Source organism: Pholis gunnellus (genome assembly GCF_910591455.1).
Source record: "Pholis gunnellus genome assembly, chromosome: 3".
Taxonomy (NCBI): domain Eukaryota; kingdom Metazoa; phylum Chordata; class Actinopteri; order Perciformes; family Pholidae; genus Pholis; species Pholis gunnellus.
Window position 1 is genome coordinate 9,578,793 of NC_136529.1, and position 25,383 is coordinate 9,604,175.

General features: G+C 42.8%; 2 protein-coding genes across 3 annotated transcripts in view; one reads left to right on the top strand and one right to left on the bottom strand.

Annotated features, from left to right (window-relative positions):
* Window positions 1–6,011, top strand: part of necab3 (N-terminal EF-hand calcium binding protein 3) — a gene marked incomplete at both ends in the record, with an annotated part of 33,074 nt that extends 27,063 nt beyond the window's left edge. Inside the window, 4 exons of the mRNA XM_079157152.1 lie at window positions 1,315–1,427; window positions 2,726–2,803; window positions 3,530–3,621; window positions 5,983–6,011. Of these exons, the coding sequence (XP_079013278.1) occupies window positions 1,315–1,427; window positions 2,726–2,803; window positions 3,530–3,621; window positions 5,983–6,011 (312 nt within the window). The remainder of the gene's footprint in view (window positions 1–1,314; window positions 1,428–2,725; window positions 2,804–3,529; window positions 3,622–5,982) is intronic.
* Window positions 6,012–13,682: 7,671 nt separating this feature from the next.
* Window positions 13,683–25,383, bottom strand: part of cbfa2t2 (CBFA2/RUNX1 partner transcriptional co-repressor 2) — a 35,057-nt gene continuing 23,356 nt past the window's right edge. For both annotated transcript variants that reach the window (XM_079185608.1, XM_079185609.1), the window contains exons 2-11: window positions 23,757–23,909; window positions 23,352–23,593; window positions 23,150–23,239; window positions 20,886–21,070; window positions 20,539–20,792; window positions 18,675–18,760; window positions 18,190–18,382; window positions 16,647–16,715; window positions 16,276–16,466; window positions 13,683–15,717 (exon numbers count right to left, since the gene is read on the bottom strand). In XM_079185608.1, the coding sequence (XP_079041734.1) occupies window positions 15,358–15,717; window positions 16,276–16,466; window positions 16,647–16,715; window positions 18,190–18,382; window positions 18,675–18,760; window positions 20,539–20,792; window positions 20,886–21,070; window positions 23,150–23,239; window positions 23,352–23,593; window positions 23,757–23,909 (1,823 nt within the window). In that variant the 3' untranslated portion in view covers window positions 13,683–15,357. The remainder of the gene's footprint in view (window positions 15,718–16,275; window positions 16,467–16,646; window positions 16,716–18,189; window positions 18,383–18,674; window positions 18,761–20,538; window positions 20,793–20,885; window positions 21,071–23,149; window positions 23,240–23,351; window positions 23,594–23,756; window positions 23,910–25,383) is intronic.

Below are 25,383 nucleotides of genomic sequence, written 5' to 3' on the forward strand. Positions count from 1 at the left end.
CAGTAAAATCCACAACATCCAATGGTAGCTTTTTTACTTAGATTATAAAACCACATTTGTTTTCACTCACCTTTAGCGGAGTCGTTTTGTTATGTGCTGAGGTTCTGAAGGATGTACTTATAAAGTTTCTGCCACTGCAATACAATTGAGCTGAATGTAATTTTGTTTGCTCCTCTGAACACAAATTGCACTTTTCGTAGGTACTATTTTCAAAGAAGTTCAATCTCTTTAAAGATAGGTCTGTGTGTAAGGCCGTTCATTAATCTAATTTGAAATGCCATTAGCGTCAGCAATGAAATTCCATCCTCCTCCGTTGTATTGGAGTGGTGACAAAAATCTGAAGAGATCTTCAACGGTTGGTATCTCAACACTAAACTTACAGCCAAAAATATATTTTTGTAATGAAGACCTTTGTCGAAACACAGCTTACACGTTTCCCTTTATACTGGTTTCAGCGGTGACTCACTCCTGCATTGAATTGTTCGTGAAAAAAAGTAAAAGAGGGCAGCAGGTTGACGTTGTGCATCGGGGACTTTAGTTCAAGCCCAATTTCCCAGAGGAGGACGCTGAATCATGGCCTCTGCTGCGAGGATGTTGCTCGTTAGCTGGGTACATCAATCGATCAAGTATTCAAAGTGTCTTTTCTTTTCCTCTGTCTGGATTGGTGGACGGCAGGTGTTTGCGTTAGTTGATACATTGAGTGTGCTGTCACTGCTTCACCAACGAACTTCAAGGAACAACTGTAGGAAAGAAAACCATTTGCGTCACTGGCTGTCAGATCACATTTAATTTCGACGGAAAAGCCGACCAGCTGTTCTCGTTAGTATATTTCATGACGAAGAAGTGACAAACGTCTCTTGTGTCATGGCAACAGTTAATATGGTGCCGGCAGTCTGATATGTAATGTGGTTTTCATATAATTGACAAGTAGTCCTTGAATTTCACTTCGATTACTCTATTGTGGTTTCTCCATCTTACTTTGTTTCCACACAGGCTTTCAGATGTATTGACGAACAAAATGTACCAAAAACCTGACTCAAGTAGAAACAATATACTAAGTGACACAACAATTGTTTATTTACATCCCATCTGTCGGTAGTGATAGTGAGATTTGTACCGTAGGGTATGATCCTCATCAAATGCTTCAAAAGTATCCATCTTGACAATATCTACACACACGCCTGCCCCTCAAGGGGTGATGTGAGCCTCACACACACACACACACACACACACACAGAGCAGCATGTTCTTCTTCTGAGCAGCCAATGGGTCATCTCTTCATATCCCCCTCTCTGTCTCTTGTCTTGTTAACAGAACATCCTGTTGGTTCAGAGGCAGTTGTCGGTGACCGATGAAGATCTGGACAACTTCCGGAAAGTTCTGAAGAGCTACATCGATGCCACCGCAGCCCACTCTGACAACCTGCAGTGAGTGTTTTGCTTGTTTTCCGACAAAGTAATATATCTTTAAACACTGTGTCAGGCTCTGCTGCTGAGGTAGCTTTTTGAAAATTGAGGCCATGTTGAATCAGGGTTTTGAAGTGTCGACTGTGCCAACAAACTAATAAGTAAACTCAGTGGAAAGGATGGAAAGTACTGTGAATGAAAAGTTCCCAACAGCATGTTATCATCCATCATCCTTATAGCTTATATACATTATAGCAGCTTTTATGTGACCCCAAACTGTGAGCAGCTTGATTGAAAATGTAAATTGTTGAAATAACAATCTAATACTTTCACAAATATGGAGGCTAATCTTTTAATGCTGTTTGTTATCTTGCAACAAGCTTTGCTTTAGCTTAGCCTAGTTGTAAGCAGTGGTGGAAGAAGTACTCAGATTCTTTCCTTAAATAAAGCTACAATTGGTAACTATAATGAAAATAACTTTTTATCATAATTACTCAAACTGTCATATTTAATATATCATGACAGTAGTACATGAGACAGATAATCTGTGAACAAATCCAGTTCCTCTGCCTCCTTTTAGTGCTTCCACCGCACTCGAAGAGGAACAACCAATCAGAGCCGAGGAGTCTCTAACGCAGCTGTCAATCACAGCTTGTGAAGCTCTGAGCAGATTAATTAATCAATATTCTTTGACTGTATTGCCTCATTTTTGCCTCAAAGGTTTTCAGAAAGATATTTGAGTGTTCTGTTTAGCTGTGGAATGAGAATGTTTTCTCTGGTCAGTGGGTTTCTCTTGGTTTTGGTTTAGCTGTGTTCAACATGGCGACCAGGACAAACTTTCTCATTTTACAGCTTACCTAAGTAAGTATTATCAGCAAAATGTAGTTGATTAGTATCATGTTTTTGGATCAATATAACTGCTGTGTTGTATTTGACTGATGTAGATTAGGTTGTGCTAATCTTAACTACTTTATGCTGTTGGGTGGTTTAATCAACAGCAATGCATCACATTCCATAAGATCCCCATCGTGTTTGTAACGTCCCTGTCCTGCGAGAAACAACGTATCACTTAAACATGAGCTCAGAATTGTATCAACATATAAAGGAGCACTACATCCTTGCATACATGGTTTTCACTTGACAGGAAGGGGGTGCCAAAATGTATTCTGAAAAGTAACGAAAGGTGTCAGACGAGTAAGAAGTACAATATTTGCCTCTGAGATGAAGTAGAGGAGAAGTATAAATTTGCTTAAAAGGGAAATACAATAACCTGTACAAGTACTATATCCTCTTCTTCTTCTTCTCCATCCTGCTGTCAGTGTGTCCGTTCAGAAGCTCCCGGGAAAGTTGTGTTACATAATGTATGAGTTCTGGCAAGACCGCATCTCCTGGATGAGGTCAGTATAGTGTGTGTGTGTGTGTGTGTGTGTGTGTGTGTGTGTGTGTGTGTGTGTGTGTGTGTGTGTGTGTGTCTGTCTGTCTGTCTGTTTTGTTGTGTGTCAGATATTGGCAGACAGTTTGGCAATCTTAACTTTTTGATGGAAATGTTCCCCACCAGGGAAGATGAGCAGATGGCCCATCTCTCAGTTCGCAGGCACACACACACACACACACATGGATGTAGCTTAAATGGTTTTAAATAGCATCTATCCACATATCTGTGAATAAATTAATCTGCACAGAATTGATTTTAAAAAAAACAATTAAGGTTTACAATTACAAGTTATGAACAATTACAATGTAGATGAAATAATTAAAGGTCCAGTGTGTAGGATTTAGTGGCATCTAGTGGTGTGGTTGTAGAGGGCGACCTCCCGGTCTGACAGGTGAAGCCAATGTGGAAGTGCTTTAAACTTGCCTCTCTGGTTGCAGTTACCAGCCTGATTGTATAGAAGTCTATGAGAAAATGACCCTACGTTTCACTTGATTTAACACCTTAGTAAACATTGTGAACATTAGTTTATGGTCTCAATCGCTAGTTTCAAGTCGTCATCAAATCAGCTTGATGTTCATTTAGTAAATTATGGCTCCACTTAGAGTAAAATAGATCATAAAGCACAATGAATTTATCTACAGTTGATGCTCAACTAAAAGCACCTCCTCCTTCGTCGTCTTCTCTATAGCTACCTGCAGTCCAACAGCAGTAAAGATTTCCAGCGCTGCGCCATTGACATGTTGGAGGATGCTGAACTAGTTTCTACCATGTTGCTGCCAGGTATGTATATATAGTATTAATGAACATTTAATAGTTTTGATGTTATTAAATGAACTTGCTCTCAGTCTATCTTTGGTCATCTTAGGCCATGCTGACTGGTTGAACACCCAGTGGCTTGTGCCTCAATGCTCTTACTTTTCGTTAGATATCGTACAAACTGTGGACAATTGCGTATATCGACGGTCGAAATTGATGCGTTTTTTTTATGCATACCAAATTAAAAACTTGAATGAGTGGATTTTTGTCACTTTTCAAGTGAGAACACACTGCTTATTCACAATGTCCACAGTATGTAATATGGAATTGGGACACAGGTGTAGCTCGTGTTTTGCCTAACAACCTTTTTTTTTATTGGCCAAGATTAGTGAATGTGGTAATCGCTCCATGTGTCACATTCAGCTGTTGCATTAGTACATTAGGCCTGGATGTGTTCTGATATGTTAAGATGTACTAAATTCTCCCATCTGTGGAAACCGGCGGCGCGTCCAGAGCTTCTGGGCCTCCTGACAATAAATCACTTTAAGAATTTGGTTTAAGGTATAAATGTTTTCAAATCGGGGATTTACTGTGAAAATATTGAATGTTTCTGAATAAATAAATAGTGGGGATATTCTCTCCAAACACCCTGGGCTATGTGCGCGCCGCCTGTTTAAAGTGAGCCGGTTCTTATGTTTTGCTCACATGGCACAGATCCGATATGTGTGTATTGTAAAGGTGTAAACAGGGCAAAAACACAGAATAACAAATATTTTGATTGCGTTCTTTCGGACAGATTTGCATGTGGAAAATGTTTTCCAGAAGGCAGACTAATACTTGGCATTGCTATTTCCATCTGACGCACAGTTCTTATTTTTTCGTCACAACGAGGCTCAACACATGGCAGAGTAGCACTCGTCACTGCCCCCCCCCAGTCCAGGCCACAATCATGACTCTCCTCTCTCCTCTTGATATTTGAGTCATTTGTTGCGGGCCTCAAAATACGCTTCAGAAAGCAGTAGGATTCATTATTATTTCTGCCCCTTTGTGTCCATTGTAGAGGGTTATTTAGCTGTGTGGGCTGCACGGGCTGCGCTCGTTGCTAGGTTACTGTATGTGGTTGTTTACTTCCACATCTGTGACTCGCACGTATGCACGCTGACTGTTTCAGACATAAATAAACAGTTGTGGCGTGAATTCAGGAGTCACTTCCACAACAGAGGAAAAACAACCCGAACAGAGACGCAGAAGTTCGGTACTCAGTACTTTATTTAAGAGAACTACACAAATGCAGCGTGTGTGTGTGTGTGTGTGTGTGTGTGATAAATCCAAAATAAACCTAAAATAGATTTCCAGAATGAAAACTAATTACAATTACAGTTTTAAATATATATTTTTTCAATATTTGATTAAATCAGACTGACTGAACAGAAAATAAAATGAAATCATGAACACAAAGATAAACTTGAAAATGTGACACAGAAATAATCACATTTACTTGATTCATAGTATTAATTGAGGGTTTGTCTTCTCAATTCTCTGGGGGAAAAGTCAAATAAAAGGTTATACACTTTATCAAATTGTACTGAGATTGCACTTTTCTGTGGCGAGGGATTGCATGCTTTGCAGCATTTCCAATAAAACAGCTGTCAAGCTGCTTCTTATAGAACACCATATGTGTTTGCATTGAGAGACTTTGCCTGTTTTTTTCTCAAAGACAGATGTCATTAGTAGGTTACTTTGAGTTTGGCTGCTGGGGGAAACAAGTGAGAACACAATGCGCTGATTGGGAGAAAGAGGGAAGGCAGTTTACGAGGCGCACGTCAGAAGCGCAGGAAGGAGTCGACTCTGGAATCAATAATAGAAAAAATAAATAAAACACGACACTCTGCTGCTCCTAGCAGCGGCTATTATTATCTGTGTCAGCAACAGTCACACTCCTCTCTCATTTTTTTTTCCAGGAGTTTTGCACACGGTTACTTTCTTTGAATACTCTTTGACTGAAGAAGACACCACGTTAAACACAGTGTAAAATCATTTGCTTTGTATCTGACCTGCGTTTGCTGGACATTGACTGTCACATTTAAAAAGGTGTAAACAGTTTGAAAACAGCAGAACAAAAGTGCGCACAATGACCCTGTCCTGTATCTATAAAGCTGAGCTAATTCCCAGCAAGTAATTGTTTTAATTGGCGCCGTCTCCAAATGATGTAAATCATTTACACAATTGTTATTTTGCTGATGTGGTCAGCTGAAAATATGTGAAAAATGAGCGCTTAATCAAGCGTGAACTAGCTCAATGATGGTTTCTGAATGTATACCCTGACGTGTCCCTCCCTGAGTTATACTGGTGTGTGGTGACCCAGCTCTGTGTGTGTTCCCTCAGCTTCCTGGTGGATAATGACTAACAACTAGCAACTGAATCCAGAATGTCACATCTACTGCCCACACTATCACACGGACAAAGACACTCTCGCGCATCACCCACACACACACACACACACACATAAACACACGTACACACACGAGAATTCAGAAGGCATCCATGTGTTTGAAAAGCAACAGGAGACAGAGACAATGGCGTCGTCCAGCGCTCTCCAGCAGCATTTTGAAATGTTCCTCTGTCTTCGACTGCTCATTATCGTGCCGCTTGTATCAAAAGGGATAGTTGCATCCCTCTAGCCAATCTAATGACTTGAACGTGTTTGATTCTCTGCAAGGCAAAAGCCTTTTCTTTTATCATAACCCTGTCTCTCACTCGGCCTCCTCTCTCTTGCGGTGTTTGTCTGATATTATGCCAGCGGAGAGCAACCAAAAAAGACGCTAGAATAGGCTGCTAGAACAAATCCAGTTGAATGAAATTCCCCATGCCAGTATAGTTATTGTGCTTTTGATGAGTTGTTTAGAGTTGAATACAGTGAAATAGGAGATGAAGGGTTTCTTCAGCCTAAACGTGCATGCTGACTACTGTGGCCACGGACTTTCAGTCATATAGTTCCTTTAAATCCTGGCTGTATATGCTGTATGATATTGTAGCACTGTTTTTTCTTTCATTTAGCTATTCTACTGTCGTGTGCACAGAATGCTAAAAAGCTACCCCTGCCCTGACAGCTATCTGTTGATATACTACTTATTTATGTTAGTTGCATCTCCTCTGAGACGCTCTCTTTGTTTCAAAAGTATCTCCAAAAGTGTGATTATCTAACAGAAGTAAGACTCTGAGAGAAGATTTCATTGTATCACTAAGTTATGAGGAGAAAATATATTTACTGTGTGATGTATTTCTTTTGATAATGGTAGAGTTTATTCCATCTGTATATATGTAACTCAGATATATTTATGTTGTGTTTTGGTGCTGTAATCTACACCACAAAATGTAAACAAACTGAAACTCGACTTCAACACAAATAAGATTAAAGCTATTCATTGTTTTGACAAGTGAAAATGCCTCTGAATCTTCCGTTTTCCTCTGATAATGCAACTTTTAATTCATTTGAACTCAAATCTCAATCGTTTCCGTTTCCATTGATTCCAAGATTCCCTTCTCACAGAACAATTTAAAGCTGCATTAATCAAGTTTTGGACCACCGAGGAGTCGAGTAATTACCAACAATTACAACAAAGGCTGACAGATGCACAGCACTTGGTGGCAGACTACCAATTTATGAAGTCGTTATGGAACAACGTTTAGTAAATGTCGATATTCAGCAGACACAAAGTAACAACGCAGGAGTCACATTTTCCTTTTGCACTGGTTTTAACCAATAAATATGTCAGGATCCACAGATTATTCGGTTTTCATAACCAGGAAGTTGCTAACTCGTCTCTCTGCCATTAGGTGTCAGGAGGTAATTTACCACTACGGTTTATTAGAGTGTTTTTGTTCTCAGACTCAACCATGAAATAAAGATTTAAACAATCTAAAGAGGATAAAATCGCTTGTGCGTGTGTCACAAGCAACTGTTCTCAACACCAAAAATATGAACTGACGGTGCTTTGAGTGGAATCAGCATCGTATCCTAGTTGATACCAGATACCAGATAAGTCTGGATTTAATTGGAGTAAGGTGTAGAAATCCGAATAATCCAATAAGCAATCTGAGAAAAAAAAATGTGCTTGAAGTCTGGTTCATATTTAGGGTCATAGAAATAAAAATCTGTTTCCTTTGAGCTATAAATCCCCCACATTGCCTTGAAATATTGACAATTTCCGTGGATCACACCAGACACTTCCCTGTCTAAGATTATTCAAGTGTGTGAGCAGAATGCAGAAGAATCAATGGAGGGTCCGTGTCTCAACCCGTGTTGCTACACAAAAGCTCAAAAGAAGAAGTCCTTGTGCATCTTTTTCATTTCCCCGTAGCAATCAATGTTTTACAAGCTCTGAATAGCAATGAAATGTCCAGAACCCTTCTTGCTTCTTGCACAGAAACATAATGCTGAGATTCTTTGTGCCACAAGTGCGTGCACAGTCACATTGCACTGATTGCTGGGGCTGTAATATTTGATTGCTTGATTACTGGCAAATTGAAGCCCTCTCATCTTCAGCCTCTTGTCAGGCTGGCAGTCTGCTGGCAAGACAGAATGAACGGCGGCGATCAGGGCAGCCATGAAGCTGCGAAGATGTGTACCCTCCTCCTGTTCCTCACCTGTTCCTCGGATCACCAGGGGACAAGTGCCACCATTTCACCTTTGACCAACGATGGAGAAGAGACTTCTAAGTTACAGTGAATTATAGGCAACAAAGAAATAAAGGCTGTCGCTGTTTGAAGAGGAATATTTCCGGAAAATGTCACAGACCGATGAAGTAGGAAAATGAATATCTCGACTTGGACTGTACATTTCATACATCATTATGTACATCATTCCTTCCTGTTTCCAACTCCCAAAAGCAAACATTTGGAAAATACTTTTCTCGATGAGAAGATCAAAACTCAGTGAGGCTCCCTTAATCCCCTTGTGCGTAGGTAGGTCATTTGAATCTGGCGCGGGGATGGCGGACCCCGCCTCCAACAATGAAAAAACACTATTCACAAATTGGGTTTGATTTGATGAAAATCTTAAGGATTATAAATTAAAAGACAGAAGTCTGGTTCTAAAAAATATCATCTCAGAGTCTCTTAACAAAATGTATCCAGCTCCTAGTCACCGCCGGCTATACATAATAGAAATTCATCCCCTGCTATAACTGATGTTCTCCAAGCCAACTAAAGAAACAATGTTCTCCTTGTTTTATTATATATCTTGGAGGTACAGCAGGGATTTACTTTCTCCTTCTGCCGCTGCTGGATGAGATAACTGCGTATCCTGAAACCACTGTGGAATGCATTATTCTCTCAAAATACAGCCCAGGAGTCTCAGGAGATTTTCTTTTTGCAGTTATTCCAATGAGACACTGAAACAACATCAGCACCGGCTGGCTCCTTTGACTCTATTGAGTTTTAATTGGATAGCTGTCTGATATGAGCTATAGTTTAATACATTGGTTTCAAAAGAAAGACAAAAAAGCCACCTGCACTTTTCCGTACTCATTCATTCTTTATTAAAGGATATTTTCCTGTGATTCATTTCCTGGTCTGGAACTGTTCTGCATGGTGAAAGGGATGTGGTACGCCGATGAATAGCCAAAGTTAAATCATTTGAATACCACTCTGCAGCTCTACTTCAGCAGGAGGTTTATATATTCAGGTAAGTGCCCTTGGCTCTGATGTGTGCGAGCACAGCTCATCACTTCAGAGGGCCAAGGGCCGGAGCTAAGGTTACCAAACAACATCTGTTGTCCTGTTTCATTCCTCCCCATTGTTTATTTCCTCTACCATGGTTACTTTATTATGCAGAAGGCAATGCAGAAGACATCCAAAGTCAAAGCCTGTGTTTGTTGTTTCTGTTGGAAGAATACAAGCTGTAATTGTACAAGATTGAAGTTTTCCTTGAGATACTTTTAAACCGGATCTGTCAGTGTGTTGCAGACACAATTATCCGAGCGTATACGAGGTCGAAGCAGCAAAATAAAAATGCAAATAAAAAGAGAAAATTCATCAGAATTAATAAGGACACCAGATGATTCATTATTTGTGCGTGTCTGACGTGTTCAAGTGCAACTTATCTTCACAGAAATCCAAAGGCTGGGGGCCCAAAGGTGATAAAGCAACAGCTGTTGTCCTATTTCATGCCTCAGTATCTTCATTTATTTCACCCTGGACACTTGACTGCGTGGGAGGAAAAATGTTCGGAAGGTGTCTCGCCTCTGAAAGTCTAACTCACTCATCCGCTTTGACTTAATGACTTCTCACACGGACTTGTTGTTTGCCAGAAACAACAATTTAGTATCCCGTTTCAGTATATTGCATTTAGGGGGAACTATTGGCAGAAATGGAATGTAATATTAATGATTATGTTTTCTTTAGTGTATAATCACCAGAAAATAAGAATCGTGTTTTTGTTACCATTGAATGAGCGATGTATACCTCTATATGGAGCAGGTCCTCTTCACAGAGTACGCTTTGTTGCACCACCATGTTTCTTCGAACACATTCTCACCCCAAAGCGTCAAATACCGCAACTTGGTCAGCGCTCCTAAGCTATAAAACTATGACGCTCTAGTTCGCTCAGAAGCTTAGCCAACAAATCCCGTTCGCTGGGTTTAGGAAGAGAGCGTGGTTGACGTTTGCTTGACTAACTAGCGACTCGCATGACTAGCAAGTGACAAACGAGTCAGGTGACTAACGACACTAATGACTCACGTGACTTAACGAGTGAAAATATCAACTGTTACTTCTGGTTTGGCGTGGAACACGATCAGCGGTTTCCCGTGTGAACAATCCCTTCACTTTACAGCGCGTGATAAGGAGGCATGTGTGTTTACATTTGAGTTAGTTGCAAGCCCGGTGCCTCCGTGCGTTGTGTCAGACACAGAGGAGCACTGAGTAAGTTGCGGTACTTGATGTGTTGGGAGTGTTCCTATAGTAACCCAGAGTGGACGAACCAAACATTGGCTCTAGATTGGGCCTTTTGCGATTTCGCTCCAGCCACCGTAACCCTTCTACACACTTGGCACACTGGAGAAGTTTCAGTTGGTTGCAGTCTGCAACCTCACCACTAGATGCCGCTAAATCGTACACACTGCACCTTTAAGATCTAATAGTTTACACACAAATTGTTCTTGTAAATGTTTCTGTATTGATTGTTTAATAGAAGTGTTAGAGCTGTGCGGTACATACAAAAGCAACATTTCATGCAGCGTCTTTGTTTCCATACAGGTCCAGCACAGCAGTAGTAACGTACAAAACACAGTCTCAAAATCAATTGCTGCGTCACTCCTGTCCTTGAAGAACATCAAGTGGTCATAGTAACGTTCTGTCAAAGAACATTTGCACATTTTACAGAGGAGCACACAGGATGAGAGAGAGAGAGAGAGAGAGAGAGAGAGAGAGAGAGAGAGAGAGAGAGAGAGAGAGAGAGAGAAGGGAATGAAAAAGGTCTGTAAAAGAGATGTGAAGATGTGAAAAAGACAGATGGGCACAGAAAGTTTTATCATCCTCAAAATTGATTTAGTTTTTTGTCATTTGAGGTCCAGCATGGCAGTAAGATCAACTCCAATGTCCTCTTGGCCTCCTTGGGATGATTAACTGTGACAGACCTCCAATGCCATTATATCATTTAAGCGTCAGGCTGAGCAGAGATGACAGACACAATGTTAGCTCCTTTATTAAGTTTACCATTTATTACTTCTTTATCCTTGTGTGGTAATGGTGTTTATCTCTTGTTCAAATAATCACCAATGTATTACGCTACCTTTTCTTTAGCCATGCTAGAGTTGGTCAGTCCACCACTTTAGCCAGACTACAAATCTCAGAAATTCATGCTCCCCAGAAGATGAATCCTACTGATTTGGGTGATGAGTTTTTCTCTAGCTCCACTATGAGGTTGACATTTTTATTACATTACATTACATTACATTACAGTCATTTAGCTGACGCTTTTATCCAAAGCGACTTACAATTCAGATGCTATCATACCGTAGGCACAGCTACGGGAGCAATTTGATTGAAAGGCGGCCCTGCTCTCCACTCAGCCACAGTCGCCACCTGTCTACTACATCTATTGCCATGACATTTGGTACAGATATCAATGTGCAGACATGTTTTGAACATGAGCAGAAATCTACTGTATAGTGAAACACAAATGAGCTATTCAATTCCAGAGGTTTTATGAATTAAAATGCATTCTCATTGAGGTAAATAGCTGTCACATTTAGAGAGGTTACTTCCCCCAAATAAAAGACTATATGTGTGTGTGTGTGTGTATTTGTGCAAAAAAACCCAGCATATACAGATCCATGTTAAATAATCAGATAGGAACCTACAAGCTAACTTGGCTAACATCTGAGCAACAGCAGGAAACAACTCAATTTCTCATTTTCAGCATAAAGCAGACGTCATGATCCTGCTACTAAACAATGCTGAGTCTTATTTCATTTTTAGATCAACTAATGATCAGGAAATACACTTTATAATCATGTTTCTTGTAGATCTGTGCTAAAAATAAAAAGCTGAAACAATGACGCTTACAAAGACAATCAACAGCAGCTGCTTATGTTAAGATATATTATCTGGAATTAAAAACTATGTTGTACCTGAGGTGGAATGTAAGTACATTTACTCATATACTGAATTTAAGTATTCAGTAAAACGTTGTACCTTTTCTCCACTATTTATTTGACGGCTGCAGGTACTAAATACTTTACAGATTAAGAATATTATTACTTTTGATTCATTGTTATACCCAAAAAACCAGCCAACAGCTATATACAGTTTAGACTTAAATTGAACTTGTAAATTGCTACTTACACTTTTATGTATCAATAGCAATAATTTATTAATATATTATATAAGTGTACAACACTCTCAAAGGAGCATTTTTCTGCCTTATGTACTTTTATTTTTGTTAGTAATACTAATTAGCTTTAACTTAAGTAATATTTTCACCGCAGGACTTTTACTTAAAATGCTTTTTGTCCTTTTTGTGACACAACAACCTCCTCAGACTACCAAAGTCATGCTTTAAGATTATTCTGTGTGATTTGTTATTCCATAGAGGAGGAATTGTGGACTGTGATCATCTTCTGCTTTTCATCACAAACCTTTCGGTCAGGTCACCCACAGGATCTTCTTACATGTAGAAGCAAAGACATTTCTTAAAATATATCTTATACTGCCACCTTGTGGTAACATACAATATTACATATTTCTACTGCATTTTGGCCTCTTTTTGAATTATTATTGAGCTTCTTTTGATGTAAAACACAATGACGAAAGTTCCTTTTTTACTACAGACCTTCAGTATGAACTGACTTGGTGGAGAACATTATACATTATACATGACAGAATTTCGAACCACTTCAGTATAATTCAGTCTCTAGAGGAGCCTCCCCATTACTTCATACCTGAATTCAAAGATGCCACTTGCATATTTTATCAGGAGTCACTGAATATTTCACAACATTAAGGAGACAAAGACGATGCAAAAATTAAAGACTTGTGTGGCTTTTTTTTGAAGAACCTTTGTGCAGTAAAATAAGTTTATTTAGGAAGCAATTGTCTATATTTTTTAAGGTATTAAGATATTTTTAAACATGTTTAATGAAGTTATACAGAAGTATTATAAGGAATGTGACAAAAGGTGTTTTGAAGCTCTTTTATATCAATTTATTTTGGAAGAAACATTGTGGCTCAATATATATTACAATATATATTGTAATGAAAATGACTATCTTCATATTAAAGACTAGACTAATAATACAGAATAGAGAATTTAATTATATATAGTTTTTAAATGTTATGTAGCCTTTTGAGTTTCTGATACAGACTATATAAAGCAGATGATTATATTTTGTAATATTTAATGAGTACGTCAACGCTGACTGTGGCAGTTTATAAGACATTTTAATTCCATGTTAGAGATGATAATCTATATTCATGGACAGATGTTTTATTTCACACATCAGACGGCATCTATAGATAACCTTTATTTCATCATATGTTCCTAATATTAAGGTCAATCAGAGAAAAGACAAAAAAGAAAACTATTGTGAGGTAATTCTATTTCTTTATTTCATACTTCATGTCAAGATATCTTTTTTTTCATATGAAGTTATGCCTCATAACAAAAGAATGTGTTTAAAGAACGAAGAAAATCGTGGCTCACAAAATAAAGGCATTCTCTCATAATATTCTTTACAAAGTAATCTTACAACAAACGGAAAAAATAAAACAAGAACAATATCTCAGTTGTGACAGCAGAGTATGATCGATCAAAGTCACTCACTAAACCTTTGACTTCAACCGAACTGCGACAAAAGAAAGAAAAGAAAAAAAGAACAGAACGACCTGTACATACAAATACAGTTTAGCTGCCTCCTGAGATTCTCCGTGGGACGGAGTCGCTGCTCTCAGCCTGCGCCACGGCAACGTGCGCACCAGGGAGGATTCTCTCCCTTCTGATTATCTCAAATTAAGTTAAAACAGATTTCACCGTCATCCATTTTCTTTTCCTTTTTGTGTGGAAAACTGTACTTGAAAAGCTGCCGTACAACCTCCCCTGATGCAAACATCGCAATGGCGGAAGCTTTGGAGCAACGTCCGAGCCCGCCATACACACCTGGTGACGCCATCAAGTGCCAAAATGAAACCGCGACCGGAGTGAAACATCTTTTAACTTCACCTTCCTGCGCTTACTTGAACTAATCACCATCACCTGTCTCTCTGTTCTTTGCAGACTGCCCGATGATCAGAAATTAAAAGACAGTCACCGGCGTTCCTAGTTAAGCTCTTTATAAAAGTAGATATGATGTGGGGGTTAGTGTATAATTATCTTTACAGGCGATGACAACGACTCTCTCTCTCTCTCTCTCTCTAGTGACCGAAAACTTTGGTGATGCAGAAAAACGGCTTGAGATACCTGAACACTTCACTTTAAAATATTGCTTTGACAAAAGTTATCATATGCTGTACAATATTCACTGACTGCACGACCGTTTGACACGTACGCATTCACACACACACACACACACACACACACACACACACACACACACACACACACACACACACACACACACACACACACACACACACACACACACACACGAAAACCTGACAAGAAGTTGGCGAGCAAATATTTCTGTATACAGGAGGAGCTTATGTAGTCTCCTGTCAGATTTTCCGACAGGAAGAAGACAGATGCTTTATGGCTGGTAATATTACACTGTTTCCATTTCCCACCGCCACCACCTCGCTATCTTAAATCTATACACAAACAATGTGAGAATTTTGGTGTGTGAGGGGGGGGGGGGGGGGGGGGGGGGGGGGGTGCCTTTATATCTCTTTTTTTTAATCTCCCCTGTCTTTTCTCATAGGCCTTCTTTCATAACTTCCAGAGATAAACGCAGTTTTTATCTTCCGCCCCTTGCAGATCCAAGATTTGGGAGTTTTGGACGAAGACAAACACGTTTCCATCTGTTCATCCAATAGATGCATTCGAGACGTTCCCTTCTGTTCTTTGCCAAAGCCAAAATCCCAGTTGACATATCACTCAAACAGTCATCCATAATCTGCTATTTTTTTTTTTCTGCCAAAGAGTGTGATGAAAAATCTGTTACCCTAACTTAACCCACAAATAGTTCCCGCTTGCTGCTGGATTCACTTCTTCCCCAGGAAGGAAGAGGATAGGTGACACGTTCGCCGCCGATGTACTTTCGCCTCCTAGTGTCCGCTGGTGTCGGGGGCGGAGGCGGGGGTGGAAGGGGTGGAGGAGCGAGAAGTGACCGAAGCCTTGTCCGCACCAGGACTGGACACTGAAGGGACGCTGTCGAGGGCCTTGACCCCGGCCAGACCTACAGGAGACACCCCGGCTGCTGCTGCTGCTGCTGCTGCTGCTGCTGCTGCAGCAGCTGCCCTGCTTGCAGTGATGGCAGAAACGGGTTTGGGTTGAGCCTGAAGTCCTGGGCTGCAGATGAGGTGATGCCTCTCCCAGTCTTTGTGCTGGCAGAAGGAGCCGCAGTAGCGTGCGGCGTTGCAGCCGCTGCATGTCTCGCTGGCTTTGCGGCCACAGTTCCAGCAACACTTAGGGGGGAAAAAAAAAAGAGACGAAGCGACTGTAAGTCTTCACAGGAATGTCTTTCGTGCAGATTTGAGTCGCTATTCGAGGAAGCACAAACTCAACATTGACATATTGTCCCCCTGATAATCGCGTTGCTGGCAAACTCGAGTCCTCACTCTTCTTTAACCGCTTTTCTTGTCTCCAGCAGCCCCTGAGGGAAATATCTAGCCTCTTAGCTGCTAAACGCTCCACTATGTCTTTGTTTCGTTGATGTTTGGTGCTGTACAAATAGCAAACCGTGGAGATTTGGATCTTTTTTTTTCCACTGAAAACAACTACCTGCATCACGATACTGAGGAGAGAAATAACAGTGAACACAAACAGTGAGCTAAAAGATGCTAGTTGTGTGTGGATTTAACCCCGGTCACTTAGATGTTAATGATAGCAGCTGTAAGTATGACTGTGTACATCTAAATTGAATGTTTTAAAAAAAAAAGTGAATTTGATGCGCTTGTGTGTAGAATCACAAATTTTTCAACACAGGACTTCATAGAATCTCGTCAATCTAGATTTCCGCTCACCTCACTGGAGTCCTCCTGTTCATTGATGACCATGACGGCATCCTCTTTAGCCTTCTTCTTGGCATCAACCAGAGTCTTCTCCATCTTAGCCCTCTCGGAAGCGATCATCTCGAAAGCCTTCTGCTCGGCCTCCGCTACCGCCTTCTGAACCTCATCCATGGCCTGCCGCTTGACCTCATTCACCGCTTCTTCTATACATCAGGGGAGACATTAACCAATCATTGATTCATTTAATCTGTGCCCCAAACACTCTTCCTCTGGGATCTTGAGTAAATGCTGGATTACCTTTTGTATCCAAACTACATATATTAAATCCTTTTTCTTTTTTTTCAAAATAACACATCAGTAATTAAATTTGATTGTGTTCTCACCAGCTTTCCTCCAGATCTCATCTGTAACGTATGCTGAGCCTGGCCGTGGAGCAAAGTCGCGCTGGGAGTCTGCGGGGAAGCAGAGACAGAAGGGATTAGCACCTGCCAAGGCTTATAAAGATATGAAGATGATTCATTGTTGAAATAATGGCCGACTTTGTGACTGACAGCTCAATCAAGGTAAAGGGCGCTGACAAAGAAAGGCCACAGAGGCAGACAGCGATACTATCTTTGTCATCTGGTCTTTTAATTTGTCCGCATATCTTTCTAGGCCACACAACCAACGTAATTGTTGTTTATCAGAGTCTTGGACTGATCTGAGATCTGACAGCTTTGGAAAGGAATGTGTTTGGCTTGGAGGGAATTGCAGACCAACAAGCTGTGTCAACATTCTGTCTGTTTTTTCTCTCTCTCTCTCCCTCCCTCTCCCTCTCCCTCTCCCTCTCAATTCAATTCAATTCTGTGTCGCTACTGGGCTCTGCCTCTCCAACACTGCCACATCTCCTCTTTCCCCATATTCTCCATCCTCCGTCTCACCATCGCCTTCATTTACATCCACTCTCTTCAACCACGCCTGCATTCACCCTCCCTGTCGCCATTTCCACCCCCACTACAGTCTTCCTCAGCTCGAGCCCAGGCAGGCAGGCAGGCAGGCAGGCGGGCGGGCTTCCCGGCTGGGGGCCCAGATGGCGCTCAGGCGAGTCAGCCAGCTCTGCGTCTCTGAGCCTGCAGGACGGCAGGACGGCCCTTCTGTGGCCGATATGGCCGAGGCCAGTCCTGGCACCTGTCTGTGACGATGGACCAGCAGGGGGGGAGGCAAGGCTGGCACTCGGAAATAACTGTGCCAGAACACAGCAGACTGGGGGACTAACTGTGGAGGGACCCAATAACGCCGTGACTTAGCTGCAATTCCATAATTGACCACTAGACGGCAGAAATGGAAGAGAGGCTGTCCCGGTTGGTGTTCAGACCTTTCAGTATCAAATATTGGGCCATATAAAAAAACGGACTTGGCCATCATGTAAAGTAAGTACAGCTCAGGGTGTTCAAATCATTACATCGTATCATTAAGAATAAAATTGGCATTTAAATTCAGGTTTTGTTACTGACTTGTATGTATAACCTCCGTATATAGTTACACTTTCCTGCCAAGACATATCTGTAACAGGATCTGAGACTGATGCTCATCTATGATGCGTATTCCAATTTAACAAAGAATCAGTTCAGCCAACTGAACATCCTAAACTCATATCATGGGGCACTCACACAAAAAAAATTCTCTGCTTTGCTACTCTGTAGCAGAAATTGGGCAAATAAAACATGGTAGATAATGCTATGTGGCACAATGTTTGTTTTTGTAATTTGGGTGACCCGGCCCTTTAAGCGCAACAACAAACTTTCCCCAAAAATTTCCATTGGTTTGGCTTCATCCGATTGTTCATGAGGCAATCGTCTCATGTAGAAAAACAAGAGGCTCCAATCACAGAAATGACTGGGTTCTGCGGCACACTGACGTAAGGGAGTTGAAAATAGCGGTACCCACCCGACTCTGCAGAGTGGGGGCTGTGTGTCTTCGAGAAGGGAGCGGAGCCCGAGCCTCCTTTGCGTGGGTCCTCCTGCTCGCTCGAACGCCGTCTCCAGTAGTTGAGCTCCTCGCGATCCGACTCCTGGCATCGTCTGAGCACACTCACTGACCTCCGTGTCTTTTCCACCATGTCAACTATGCAGTTCAACACCTAGAGGGTGAAGGAGGACACACCAAATTGATTGTTTGCTTTAGCTATTTATAGATAATTGTATCTAAATCTTATCTGCTACTTAAATGCAATATAAATTTGAGGCCAGTATGTTTAGGAGTGATTGTTCCATCTATTAGCAAGACACTAATTCCCCATTTCAAGGTATAACATCCAGATGTGAGAATTCTTTTTAACTCCTTAGCGTAGGACCCCAGAAGACAAATTACATTTTAACATTCTTTGTATATCACAAGCCATTAGCAGCAGTGGTGCCTGTCTGCAGACTTACATGGTCCAGATGCCTCCATTCATCAGCCCACTCTCTGTCTGTCAGTCTGTGGTCCACCGGCTCCTCTCGGTAGCCCCCGTTAGTGCCTGATTAAAACACACACAAGACAGACCACAGGCCAATGTGATTATCATTCTTTTTAACTGTAAGAGAAGCCACAAGTGACAGTAAGTGATGGAAAGGTGTGTGTGTGGAGAATCTGTGTTGTTTTTTTTAAGATGACCAAAAAAAAACAAAAAAACAAAACACTTGACCTGAACTTGAAATTTGAGCTACAGTAGCTAAATTATTTCACCTCAAGATCTTGTGAGGATCATACATTGTGATAAAATATTTTCCACACAGAGACAAGACTCGCAGGCAGCAGCGTCTTACATGCAGAGTGACGGCAAATAAATGGGAAAAAAAGAAAAGAAAAAAAGATGTGAGATGTACCGGGGTGGGGGGGGGGGGGGGGGGGGGGGGTTATGAGAGTCAGAAAGGTGGGGTGAAAGAGAAGAGAAGAAGCCTGTGATGCAAAACAGACTTCCAGCACCCAGAGCCTGCACACATCTGGAAGTCAGCTGTCAACCACACACACACACACACACACACACACACTGGAGCTCACAGCATTCCAGTAGGGAGACACTCAGGCTGAGTGGAGTGGCTCCACTTCTAAACACAACCAGCCGGTCTGACACTCACTGTGGACCATTACAACCATGAGCACACACACACGCACACACATTTAGTGAACTATCTGATTCCAATTCAGTTGTTACACAACACTATGAATTAAACAATGTCTAATTATGCATTTACCAGCAATAATAGTTTGCATACACAAAGCTTGTGCTCATGCAGAGCCCAGAAACTTCTTGATACATATCCATGTAAAGACACAAACTGACTACAAAGAAATAGCAAACCACAATCTCTTCAAATTGAGTAACAAACAGCCAGCGAGAGGCCACATGCACACTCGGCCTGCTGAGAAGCATAACTATTCCCTCATGTACAGAGACACACACACACACAAACACACACACTCTCTCTTTCTCTCTCTCTCTCTCTCTCTAGCCTTCCCCTCGACCTCTTCTCTACTCCTGGTTCCCATCAGTGTTCATCAGTTCAAAGCCACGAGTGTGCGGACTGATGTGTTTATGCGTGTGTGCGCGTTTGTGTGCCTTTGAGTTAAGTGGCGGCAGGCGGGCGGGAGGCTGTCAGACAAGGGACTAAGGCCTCGTAAACACAGCACCTCTACCATGAACATAACCAGGTATGTTTCTGTACGAGTGTGTGTGTGTGTGTGTGAGTCTGTGAGCTACTGCCGTTTCCACTGCATGCTGACAAGCCCCAAATGGAGGGTAGATATACACCAGAGTAGATCCGACCCTCCCTGCCTGGACAGTATGGCTCCGTTTATACACACGTGGACTCCAGAGATATATACGGGGGCGGCTACACAAACACGCAGACCACCCGTTATCTGCGGCAGATTTTATGTGCGTGTCTGCTTTCATGCAAAATGTGTTCATTTTATATTTATCAGCTACTTGCAGTCACTCTGCTGTGAAGAACAAGAATGAAGTCAAAGTTTTTGGCATTTAAGTATTTAGCAGGACTTCCAAGTTTACATGATTTGATTACTAGTTTAACGTCCACAAGGATGTGCGGTAGCCTTTAATCATTTACTGAAATTAGAGGAAGTAATGTCTGCTGCCGTTTGTTCAATGAACTGAACTTTTCCAGTCCGAGCAGCCATGACTGAGTCTGAACATCTCTTGAGGAATAAATAAGCTGTCAGTAGTCATTAACTTTAAATCTCGAGATGCAAAATGACTCTCGGAAACCTGTACCAAATAAAATGAGCGTCACGTACCAGGGAGTCTGGGCCTGTCTTTGAGCTCGCGGATCTCCAACATGCGTTGGCTGTGCTCGCGGTGTAGGATGTGCGGTGCTGCGATGTCGTCCAGGGCGTAGTGCTGCAAGGGCGGAGGGGTCGGGTGAAGCTGGGCGCTGAGGGGCAGCGGGTGGGCGGGGCTGTGTCGGGGAGCGGGGCTGATGGTGCAAATTCGTTTAGCGGCGGGCTCCATGGCTGGGGGTGGGCGGTCGTGGAAACCGTTCTCTTTAGCTCTGAAGGAGAGAGAGGAAAGTGGGCAATTAAATCGAAATAAAAGTATGAAGGCTGTGTATGTACACGTCCACTAACGTGTACTTTCAGCTCACCTGTTGGGGCTGTGTCTCTTGGCGACGGCCTCCGGAGGCTCCATCAGCAGCTCCGAGGAGTCTGGAGAGGAGGCCATGGTGGTGCTCAGCAGGAGATGCTCGTGCTGGGACAAGTACTGGGCTGGGGTCTGCTTGGCTGCCCGTGCACAGTGGAGCAGCTCCCTCTGCAGAAGGGGCAGGTTTGCCTGGCAAGAAAGAACAAATGTGGTGAGGTTGCATTCTGATTTGTGGAGTAGTCTAAAAACTGGGAAGACGACAATTCTCTATTTTTTTTTTTTTATATGATTGAGTATTGTTGTACCGGGTTAAATGTCTGCCACATGTCAAGTCATACATCACATACACATTCAGAGGCATAGAGAGACCAACAGAAAATAAGAAGTCACAAGTCAGCTCGTCATTAAAGTAGTGGAGGAGAGATCTGAAGCAAGCAGAGCAGAAGTGTGCTAGGAGAGACCACCAGCACACAGAGAGAGACACACTGTTCATATGTCTGCTGGGGAGGACGTCGTAGTGGGAGGAAGGGGGTTGTAAATGGGGGGGGGGGGGGGCACACTGACTCCTTGAGGTCTGGCTGGAAGGCTCAATTTGGGCCTGGGTGTTGTTCTGTGGCTGCCTCCATGGTGGCTGCGGCTTCCCTCGCTCAAATGAAAATATTTTCTAAGCTGCTGCTGGATTTGGTTGCTAAGCACGATACTTTTGGTCACAATATCCATATGCACGATGTTGCAGGGGGGGGCTTATGAACTTAGAAACATTTCATAACAAACGATACACAGACCCGGCGTCTGCCTCATTCCTCACCTTCGCTCTGGCTCTGAATATTTATCTGTGACTGTCTCTGTCCTATCTTCCATCTCGCTTTTTTTGTTTCCCGGCATTTCCCTAATTGGGAACAGACTCCGGTGTGTTTGCAATTACGCCGCTTCCTCACTCCCTCATTCCCCCTTCGTCTTGAGCAACAAACTAAACAACCATGCCGTTCTCGTTTTGTGGCTCTGACCTCCTATCACGCAGCTCTTTTGGCCATTACCGAGCAGACTCTAGTAAAGCTTCCTCCACGAATCTGACCTTTTGTCTCCACTGACGATGATGCCTCTGCTTTATGGTCTACTCTCTGTAACACCCTTTTTTTCCCGTCTCCCATGCTCCTCTGCCTCCCTTATTTCCCTGGAGCCCCGAGCTAGCGGACACATGTGCTGTGTGTCGATACAGAGGAGGGCTCTCTGGGGTTCAGCGGGGCGGATGCTAGATTGGCGGCGCCTTGGCAGCTGAATGCTCTTTTTTAACGGCACAGCGGCTCCATATGGCACATGGAAGCCCATAAAAAAGGGAAGGCAACACTTTATAGGCATGTTTCACACTTCCGAGTTCCCACTTTTCCCTCTCTCCTCCTCACCCACTTCTCTCTTTTCCACTTCCTCACCCCCTGACTTTGTCCCATCTGTCTGTTTCTGCCCTACTTTCTCTCTCTCAATCTTGAGACGGGCTAGTCTCTAGGAGTTGGAATTAAGTCGTGGGGACCCCACCCCCTCGTAATAAATTAGTAGAGGGAGGGGAACAGAGGTTTCTTGTCTCAGCGCTCTCAGGCAGACAGATGGAGGGGCTCCAAAGGTGAGTAAGAGGTAAGTGTGGAAAAAGAGCACATTTCGACCACTTGAAGTTACAGCGGCACAACTGACTGAAGATTTATGGGCTGCTTTACCGAGGGGAGCTCTTAAAAAGTATACTCTTGCACTCCACTGGTTACAAAGGGGCTTGAGAGGCTGTTTAACACACACACACACACACACACACACACACACACACACACACACACACACACACATCTGTTGCTTGTCAAGTCAAATCTTGATACAGATCACTTTGAACCGCAGAGAAGCCGTTTATTTAATTAGAAAACCTACAGAGTTGCCCATTTATAGACTACTGCATTGTATCCTGGATACACAAATATATTGCAATGAATGTATTACAACCATGAATTACAGGCTGCGATGTGATTGGCCATAGATTATTTAGATCATCCTGAATGAGGGTTACGTTGATGTCAAGGACTTTCTCTTAATCACTTGTTAATCTGCGATTAATCAGGTTTCCAGAGGGGCTAGATGATTCTGACGGGCAAACAGGTTTACCATTTTGTGTCAGGTTCAAAACTTAGTTAAAAAACACACTGCTGCTGAGAAAGAAAGGAAGTAAGTCCAACAGAATAATAAAAAGCAAATATGGGAAGATGGAGGGGAGGTTGGAGATGCGTTTACCTTGAGAAAGGGAATAACGAAGGGCCGTAAAGGGAAGTTTGTGGCCTCCTGAAGCCGCGAATGGAACTCCTCAATGGTGACTGTCGAATTCTAGGAGAGAGAGAAAGTGACGTTCAAGAAGCCAGTCAATCCAAGTCACAATTAGAGGATGAAATGCCGGATATATCTTTTACAAGACGTTGTCTTTCACACAAGAACTTACCACGAGGGCCAGGACGAGGCTTCGGACGCTGTCTCCGATCTCAGGAGAGATGTCGTTGCCAAACTGCTGCAGCGTGGTCAGGAAACGTTTCAGCTTGCTCAGCTGGCGAGCCCCGCACGTGGCCGGCAGCTGCTGGTTGGCCAGCGATGAGGAAGAGGAAGAGGACGGTCCATTGCTGTAACGCTGCGGTGGAGATGGCACTGCATTCAGGGTTGGCGGGGAATGATGATTCCCATTGGTCACTGAGGAGTAAAAGGTGAGATGAAGAGGGTGGGGGAGGAAAATAAGATAATAGATTGGACCCAAGTTTGAGGAAACGTCAGGAGAAGTAACGCCACAGGCTTGCCGGAGAATAGAATTAAAGAAAATAATTAATAAAGAAAATAATTTGAGAATGACCCTTACATGCTGTGGTGGAAAAGGAGGCCGGGCGAGGGCCGCTGTGGTTGACTGAAGGCAGGGGTGGCATAGTGGAAATGCTGCTGGGGGCTGATCTAGAATGAGTCTTAGCATCCACAGGAGAACCGGGCATGGCAGGGCTCTTCTTCTCTCTACTGTCTGCAGAGAGAGAGAGAGAGAAAGAGAAAGAGAGAGTTAGCAGTCGGTCCAAAACCAGAACACTTTTACCAACACATCGTACCATTTTCTCTTTATTAAATGCACACACACACACACACACACACACACACACACACACACACACACACACACACACACACACACACACACACACACACACACACACACACACACACACACACACACACACACACACACACACACACACACACACACACACACACACACACACACACACACACACACACCAAAAAAAGGGTTTAAAAAGATAATCATGTTATTGAAAACCATAAAAACAAATATAATTCATTAAAGCGTCCACATGACAAATAAACAAGCAAACAAAAAGAGCACTTATGCTTTCCCTATGAGCTCAATAGTTTAAATCAATTCAAAAGCTTCAGGTCCATAGCCACAAAAGAAAACTAAAATGCCCCCCCCCCCCCCCCCCCCCCCCCAACCACTTCACATCATACAACACTTACTGCCGGTACATCAACCGCCCTGCCCCCCCCCCCCCATCAAAGAGCCAGATGTCTAAAGTTTAGCCCCTCACTCCCAACCATTCAGATCAATAACAGAAGAAACTCTGAAGAAGTCCATTGTGTGGGAGAAGAATGCCCCGTTATTGAGCTCCCCGACAAATGGGGGGGGGGGGGGGGACAGAGAGAGAGAAAGGGACGGGGTTATTTCACGCTTTACTAACAAGATCGGCAGAGCTTTTGAATGTTAAACGCAACTTCTCAATATGCTATTGAGTGAGACCACCAGATAAGGAGTATTGAGAAAGTGAAATGGGGGGCATGGCGGTGGGGAGGTGTGGGATCAGAAGGCGTCTTTGTCTCCCGGAGATCCATGAAGGCCGGGTCCCGTCTCCATTTAGAGTGGATCAGACTTTTCTAACTGCTCCAAGAATGGACGATTAATAGACAAGCAAGGCCTCACGGGTCATGGGTCGGCAGAGAGCAGCTTTTTAAATGTGGTTTCATGGTTTTAGGACTTTGGCTTCAATGGCACCCATTATATCTTTTTCACAGCTATGAACTCTGCATGGCCTTGAGCCACAGGGACCCAGTTTATAAAGGAAGGTTTAAGCCGTCAGTAGGTAACTCATGAGAACTCGAAAGGACGAATAACACCCATTGAATGAATAGAAGGCATTTTAGATTTTGTGAGTGCGAAACAAATACGTAAAAACATACAGAAATCAATGCCGTAACAATTCAAGAGTTAAATTACACAAGCGAAACTTTGGCAACGAATCTCTCAGCCCTGCTTGCCTACTTTCCTAGAGTCAAGCTATCTGCACACGTTCTCAATCTGCCCTGTGAAACTCATCCGTCATGTCTGCAACTCGTTATACAGCTTTGACTGCTCTTCCTTCTGTTTTGCAGTCCACTTCGACCCGCTCTCTCGTTCTTTCTCAGTCCTGTGGCCTTGCCTGCCATCGCTC